General features: G+C 42.3%; 1 protein-coding gene across 5 annotated transcripts in view; it reads right to left on the bottom strand.

Annotated features, from left to right (window-relative positions):
• Window positions 1-4277: 4277 nt before the first annotated feature.
• The window catches only part of LOC123343656 (syntaxin-binding protein 4-like), a 158279-nt gene continuing 154475 nt past the window's right edge, over window positions 4278-8081 (bottom strand). For 4 of the 5 annotated variants that reach the window (XM_044978889.1, XM_044978887.1, XM_044978885.1 and 1 more), the window contains exons 20-22: window positions 7202-7338; window positions 6535-6592; window positions 4278-5201 (exon numbers count right to left, since the gene is read on the bottom strand). In XM_044978889.1, coding sequence (XP_044834824.1) covers window positions 5096-5201; window positions 6535-6592; window positions 7202-7338 — 301 coding nt within the window. In that variant the 3' untranslated portion in view covers window positions 4278-5095. The remainder of the gene's footprint in view (window positions 5202-6534; window positions 6593-7201; window positions 7339-8081) is intronic. The other variant, XM_044978890.1, reaches the window with a different exon arrangement.

Genomic DNA, 8081 nt, shown 5'->3' with positions numbered 1-8081 from the left:
TGGAACTCTGCCAAGGATTCCTCAACTCTGAGTGTAGACGCATTGCTCAGTGTCTGCCCTTTCAGACTGTGGCACCACAGGGCCTTTCCCCAACAAACTCCTCTGGGAATATCCAGGGAAACAGGGAGCATCAAGGATGTATCCAGAGAGCAGCAGCAGCAGCAGGGAAATTCTATAATCTGTCCTGGAAGTTTTTGGTTAGACTTTGTATTTCAGAATCCAGTGTAGAAGGAAGGTCCCTCTACTACAGAAAAATAGCACTCTGTGGACAACCCCCTCCGTAGTGTCACACTAAGCCCTTTTCCATCCTCCTTTCACATGTGCTTAATGATGATCCAGAGAAAATCAGTCTTGTTTAAACATTAAAGAGCCTCTTTAAATATTAAACTGCAAAGTTCACCTGGTTGTTAAAGCTGTATTTAAAGCAGGTTGGAAGTGAGTTTCCATTCTCCATTATTGGTCTTCCATGCACCTGGTGTCCCTCAATGGCGGGGCACTTTTCAGCACATCAACCAGCATCAGGAGGCTCAGAAATGCCAGCTGATGCCAAAGCATTTTTCAGGGACATTTAGCTTGGGGATGAGAAATGGTTCTCAGCTGATAAACTTTCCGATTTTTAATCTAGCTTCATTTAACAAAAAGGCAGCAATCAGTTTCACTGGGCTTAGGGGTAAGCAAAAGCTTTCCTGACTAGGAATGTGCCTGACATGATTCATTCTGGGGGGGGTTTCTATAGAGAAATAAAATAAAATTATTATTATTATGATGCCCCTTTCTAGAAAGACTCTCATACTAGACTCACAAACCCACTTACTGTGCTTCGCAAACATTGATGATGTAGCTTCACAACACCTCAGTGATGTAGGTCAGTATAATTATCCCCATTTGACAGATGTAGAAACTGAGGCACAAAGGGATGAAGTGAGTTTTCCAAAGTAAAAGACAGTCAGTACCACAGCTGGGAAGAGAATCCAGATCTCGAGTCCCCACCACTCTCCCAATTATCCCTCATACAACGGCCTTATCTATCCCATCACAAAATATTGCATCAGTGATTCTTTACCGCACATATCTGCATCACTATTGATCCTTCAAGATTTTACCATTGGTACCTGGCTGTGCAGCCTCTTTTGTAGCTGTTAAATATTTTTGCTCATATCTTTTTTGTTTTGTTCATTAGGAAAAACAAAACAAAAACAAATAAGCAGCAAGAACTGTCACGCTTAAGCAAAAATGCTCAGATCTAGTGAGTAAGGAACACCAAACCAGTGAGATTCAAACCCACAGCCTTCCAGGCCAAACTCCAACCATTTTCATTTTGTTTCAATGTGTGATTGCAAGTTTGTGGTTGCAGTGCACGGAATGCAATCTAGGATTATGTTTTAATAACTTTAATGGGACGATATGGGCTCCCCTCTAGTGGATAACCCTTGTTATTTTTCACTAGTTTTAACTGCAGGTTGTAGTCCAATGCATTATAGGGCTTCCTCATCTTTATTGTAAATGCTGCTCCTTATTTCCATTAGCGCATTTTGGGACCCCAGTTACATGGTCATAACAGTCATTGACACCAAGAGATCTTTTAGATACTACAGTGCTAAGTTTTACAGCGAATTCTACAACAGTGTCATACCAATTGCAACTGAAGGCAGAATTAGGCGCTTTATGGGAGCACTAGAACAGGCCCTGTCTAAATAAGATGCATTTCAGTTAGGTGCCTTTTCAACTGGCTTCTGTGCACATGCTATTTGTTTCTTTTTGCCTTTCCCATTTTGTCTCCTGGTTACTGTGGGAAGATGTCGGTGTTTCTGCTCTGCTTTCTGCCTCTAACCTAATACCATATGCGGAACAGTAAGGCACAACAACAATTTTGTTATCCTAGCAAAAATCTACATCAAGTCTGGCAGCATTATTCTCCTCAGATCTTAGCTTTCAACGTTTCTCTGAAAGGGTAGTGGCTAGTAACAAGGCTATTAATAGGAGACTGTCCTTAAAGCAATCTTAAAAGGGACATGACTTGTGCGATGAGACACTGTCAGAAAACAATGGGGTCGGGCTAAAAAATGGGACTCTTTTGAAAAGCATGTAAAAGTCTTCCTGAAAGGGTCCTGACTGTGTGGGTACAGGAACCGGGGGGATTTCTTTTCCCAAATAGATTGCTGAGAGTATAGAATCCTCTAGAGTGTTCAGAGGCTAAAATCTGAAAGGCTCTTCTTCTAGAAAGTGGGTGGGCAGAGGGCTGTAGCTAGGGTGACCAGATGTCCTGATTTTATAGGGACAGTCCTGATTTTGGGGTCTTTTTCTTATATAGGCTCCTATTACCCCCCACCCCCTGTCCTGATTTTTCACATTTGCTGTCTGGTCACCCTAGCTGTAGCTATAGTCTTACATTTTCATGGATATTGGGTAGAGGAAATGAATTGTACTGGATTAGTGTCTGTTTCCTTCCCTCTCCACTTATTTGGTTAAGTCATACAATGCTTTCAATGCAACACTTTGCTTTGCCATGTTTTCTTTGCACAGACCATCATGCAGTGTAATATATTTGTACAATTCTTATCTTCTTTCATTCTCATTAAAATGAAAGTCACCTTACCATGGGGAGAGCATCCCAGGTATTGGAGATTGAAAGGACCTAGTAGGTCATTTAGCCAAAAGTCCCCCATCTGTTACAGCATGCTGGTTGTTTACTTGGCTGCTGTCCTCTACCCCAGAGCTGGCTGTATTTTAGTGGTGACGTGATTTTTGTATGTATATTGTTTGTAAAGTGCTTTAGGAACTTTTTGGACAAAAAGTCACATATAAATAAGTGAATACAGGTGTGAGGGTGCACTCCATATTTTTATAAAAATATGTTTATAAGTGTGGATATGATGTAACTGGAATATACTTTATGCAAAAGGTCTCTTGTAAGGTATCATTATAAAGCTTATAATCTACTGTGTGTTCAACCTAATTGTATGAATGTATCATTCTTGTATCTGAAACTAGGAATATGAAATATAACTGAGGTCCTATTGTAATCATGCAAAGTGTGGGCCATTAATGGTGGTTTAGAATCTTGATGGCACCCATTGACTAGGACAATTGGCTGTAGATGGTTTATTTACCTGCAATCCTTCTTGTGGACATGTAGGCCAGACTGTGGGTAATGAAGAATGTCGTCTTACAGTGACATGTGACCATGTCACATGATGCTGGAATCCATCTTAAATCTGGTGCTTTTCCATTTAGAAGGAGGGATGGGAACCCAGAGAGACAAAGGATTCCCGCCTTGGGCCAAAGCTATAAATGAGAGTGGAACAGAATCAAGGTGGCCAGTCATGAGAAATCCCCTAGTTACCACCTGAGCTAGAACAAGGACTGTACCAGGGGGAAAGGATTGGGCCCAGACTTGGAAGAAGTCTTGTTCTAATAAGCTTTTTTTCACAGACAGCAGAGGGTTAGATTTACCTGTATTCAGTTTCTTAAATGTATTAGGCTTAGACTTGTGTGTTTTGTTTTATTTTGCTCGGTAACTTACTTTGTTCTGTGTGTTATTACTTGAAATCACTTAAGTCCTATTTTTATACTTAATACAATCACTTTTGTTTATTAATGAACCCAGAGTAAGTGATTAATACCTGGGGGAAACAAACAGCTGTGCATATCTCTCATCAGTGTTATAGAGGGCAGACAATTTATGAGTTTACCATTTATAAGCTTTATACAGAGTAAAACGGATTTATTTGGGGTTTGGAGCCCATTGGGAGCTGGGTGTCTGGAGATAGGAGTACCTGCTGAGTGGTTTTCAGTTAAAGCCTGCAGCTTTGGGAAGGTGGTTCAGACCCTAGGTCTGTGTTGGAGCGGAGTAGCGTGTCTGGCTCAACAAGACAGGATCTGGATTCCCAAGCTGGCAGGGAAAATGGGCTCAGAGGTAGTTTCAGCACATCAGGTGACAGTCCCAAGGGGGTCTCTGTGACCAAACCTGTCACAATAGGGTATTATTATTATGCATGGGCCTTCCTTTTACAATGTGTGGGACCTGTGTGGTTTTAAGTCCCAAAGAGGAAATTTGAAGCTATGCTTAAAAGTTCCTGGGAAAAAGGCAAGAACGTGCCCATTTATAATGTGATCTCAGTTCAACTTGTTATTAGTTGCCAATATCTGTAATACAAAAGGGAAAAACTGAGGTTAAGAAGCAGCTGGCCCAAGCAGGTTAAACTCATCCTAGAGACTCAAACCGACCAACTCCAAACCTCACCAGCTCAGAAATCAAACACCCTCTAAGCAGTGTTTTCATTTTATTTGCCAGACTGTGCTTTCATCTCAGATCTCTACCATTTTCATTACTAACCACATAAAACCTCGAACCACGTGGGTCTAGTTTCCAAATGTTACACCACACCTTTACTGAAACATGTTCCATGGTGTCCTTTCTGTGCTCAGCACAGTTTACGGGTACGACATTATTGACACTGTCAGCTACCTCCGGGTTTCTTCTTTCCACTTCAAGCATTGCAGCTGGGATAAGCTTTACAAAAAACACATGATATGTATCCCAAGACAGCTATAGACACTACAGAGTATGTTGGTTTCACTACAGTCCACTAAGCATCTGAAGAAGTGGTTTTTTACCCACAAAAGCTTATGCCCAAATAAAGCTCTCTTTAAGGTGCCACCGGACTCCTTGTTGTTTTTAAGTTTACTTTGGTTTTTCCCATATGAAATCCCAAAAGAAATCCTTTCAGGACCCATGTGTCCTTCTCTGGTTAGTCCATGCTCCTCTTACTGTATGGAATGCCAGCTCTAAAGGCTGCCTGCCTGTGGGGTCCATGCATTCACATCCCCTCAGCGATAACTTTCCTGTTGTCTATAAAGCTGAAGAACCAAGAGAGAACAGCCTTGTATAATAATTCAGAGGTAGCCATGCGGGTGGGTTTGCTGCTTAAGTCTTAGGTGGCTAGTCAGAAGAATCAGTGTCTCAGCAGAAAACTCATGGATTTTCTGCTCTGCCTGGAAACTGAACCATCCATTCTGCATCCTGTCTGTCTCCCAGCAGAGCATCTGTGTTATGAATATACACGGTTATGCATAGGAGTGCATCTCAGGAGATTTATGTAGTCTTCTCAGGCAGTTCCTTAGTTGGGCTCGAGGGCTGTGGCTCATCACTCTTGCTGTGGGTCGGAGGAGGGGGCCATGTGGTTTTCTGATGAAGATGGCTGGAAACAGAAATCAGATTTTACAAAGGTGTGGGAGAAGAACGCACATGGCAACTTAGTATAAAAACAGGATTCTCTGTTAAAGAAAGGGATGCTTTATGAAAAATATAAAGGTCACATGTTCTGCACTGTAAAATTTGCCAGTGCATCTGTTTTGCACACACTCAACAGAGGTGCTTGGAGATTTTTAGGATGCAGTTGAGATGGCCAGATAAAGCTTTAGCCTGAGACAATGAAGCATACATTATTATGGTCTCAAAAATAAGGCCCTAATTCAGCAAAGCACATAAGCATATGTTTAACTTTAAAGCATGAGAGTATTCCCACTGAAGGGTGTAAGTGATCTGTAGAATTGGTACCTAAATACAACCCATGCGAATTGTACTCTGCTGAGTGATAGCTGGAGTGCATCAGAATTAAATGTGTGTGTTTTATATATGTAGTTCTTGGAGCAAGTAATATTCACACCCTCAGGGGGGCTCTATTCATATTGAAGAACCATACAGTCACCTAGGAAGATGTCAATCAGACAAGTCCTGGAGCCAGAAAACCCTACCTGCCCTGAAGAAAGGCAGGCTATAAAAAATACAACAGGAACTGGCACTAGAATTTGCCCTGCTCCCTGCTGAAACTCCCCTGCAGGACGAATGGCTTGCCTCGGAAGGCACTCATTTCCCTGACATCAGCATTCTCTGAAGGCTGGGTCTCTATAGTATGGAAGAAGGAATATGGCCCCTCTCACCTCTGCTGTCTCTGTGTTTTCTTTATTGACACATCTGTGCCAGTCCATGGACCCCTGATGTCTACCTATTCCTGTTCTAGTGCATGGGTTCTCTGCTCGTACTTTCAACAGCCAGTCCTATACCAGCACTTCTTGCCTAGTGACTTGGCATTGCTATGCTGCCCACTGGCTCCCTAGAACATAACTTTTATATAGAATATACTTAAGACATGTGATATAAAATCCAGGAGCTGACTACTGCACAGGCTGTAATGGATTGTAATTAAGCTGATCTAGTGTTTCAGACTGAACGAGATCAGGAGACGAGATTTGGATGAAGCAGATCTACGTTTCAGAGTGTGAGTGAGTGAGCTGTTACGTTCTCTTTCAGGAAGGTGTATGAGGTGTTGCTGCTTTTCTGGATGAAAATGATAAAGGGATACAAAATGAGCCGTGTTTTTAAAAGAAGCTTTTTAATCTTTATAACCAGGAAGATCTCAACAATCTACCACAACTGTACGTGGACAGTGTTCTTCTGAAGGCTCAGATGTTTGCAAATACCTCCACCAAAACTAAGCAGAAATTAGAGGCCCAAGCAGACCTGACACTTACTCCTTGTAGTTTAGGCTTCCCTCCTCAGTCAGGCACTCGTCCCAGTTGTATGGCAATACTGCAGTCACAGGAACACAGCCACCCATTAACAAAGGGTCAGAAAACATCATTATTTGTTCCTTAACAGCAAGGTACAATGCAACCAGCACTGGGAGCACAGTAACTGCATAAAGGATATACCTACCCTGCTCGCTGGAAATGTTTTGGGACCATCAGCTCAGTTCAGAATTGCTAGGCAAGACACTTAACTTAAACTCCCACACACTGAAGTTAGAATCCCCTAGCCTGACTTACAGCCACTTACCCAGAAGCAGGGTGCCAAGGACACCTTGCACCTTTCTGTTAGCTGCTTTTCCTGCTAAACTCCTTTTTCCTGGTTCCTCCGTAGGAGTTACATCAATCTAGACTCCCTCCCCTCCAACTCCGTAGGTCAAATTCAGAGATGATCCATATGGAGAGTGAGGTGTAAATTAACTGCCCATCAGTAAGCAGGTGTGAATCTAAGTAAGTTTAAGGGAATCTAAACTGGTTTAACAGATAAGGGGTGAAAGTGTAAGTTATACCAACTATAAGTACCCTGCATCTAGACTTTCGTCACTTCAAACTCCCATCTGAATTTGGGCCTCTACAGCTGCCTCATCACTAAGAAGGGTTATACAAAATTTACCATCCTTTGTGGTGTCAGCGAGGATGGGCTCCAACAATTCTTTAGCTTCTGATATCAACAGGTCCAGGAGATCTGGAGACGGAAGAGACACATCCGAGATTGCTTCTGTTTTATCCTCCTCTGTCCGACTGTTGACTCTTAAAAATAAAAGCAGACGTGTCAATCGTACCAGAATAAAATGAGCAGCAAGGCAAAAGGTCTGACTAGCAACTCATGAGAGAACCCCCCACTAAATTACAACGTACTGTGTATTTCATCTCATGCTGCCAGCAACACAGGAGTTTCTTTCTTTTAGATGTATTGGTGGTGTGGTGATGTAATTAGTTAATGCAAGGACACTGTTAAAGAGTTTCAAACAATATCACGACCTTGGAAACAAAAACAGCCATACTGGGTCAGATCAATGGTCCATCTAGCTCAGTATTCTGGCTTCCAACAGTGGCCAGTGCCAGATGCTTCACAGGGAATGAATTGAAAGGGGCAATTATCGAGAGTTCCGCCCCTGTCATCCAGTCCTAGCTTCTAGCAGTGAGAACTTTGGGGACATCCAGAGCATGGGGTGGCATCCCTGACCACCTTGGCTAATAGTCATTGATGCCACCTATCCTCCATGAACTTATTCATTTCTTTTTTGAACCTCATTATACTTTTGTCCTTCACAACATCCCCTGGCAATGAGTTCCACAGGCTGACTGTGCACTGTGTGAAGAAGTACTTCCTTATGTTTGTTTTAAGCTTGCTGCCTATTAATTTCATTGGGTGACCCTTGTTCTTGTGTTATGTGAAGAGGTAAATAACACTTCCCTATTGTCTTTCTCCATGCCATCCATGATTTTATAGGCTTGTATCATATCCCCCGTCAATCATCTCTAATTTAAGC

This window comes from Mauremys mutica, chromosome 11 (assembly GCF_020497125.1).
Source record: "Mauremys mutica isolate MM-2020 ecotype Southern chromosome 11, ASM2049712v1, whole genome shotgun sequence".
Classification (NCBI taxonomy): domain Eukaryota; kingdom Metazoa; phylum Chordata; order Testudines; family Geoemydidae; genus Mauremys; species Mauremys mutica.
The sequence above is the reverse complement of the archived record's forward strand: the minus strand, read 5'-3'. Positions and strand labels throughout refer to the sequence as shown.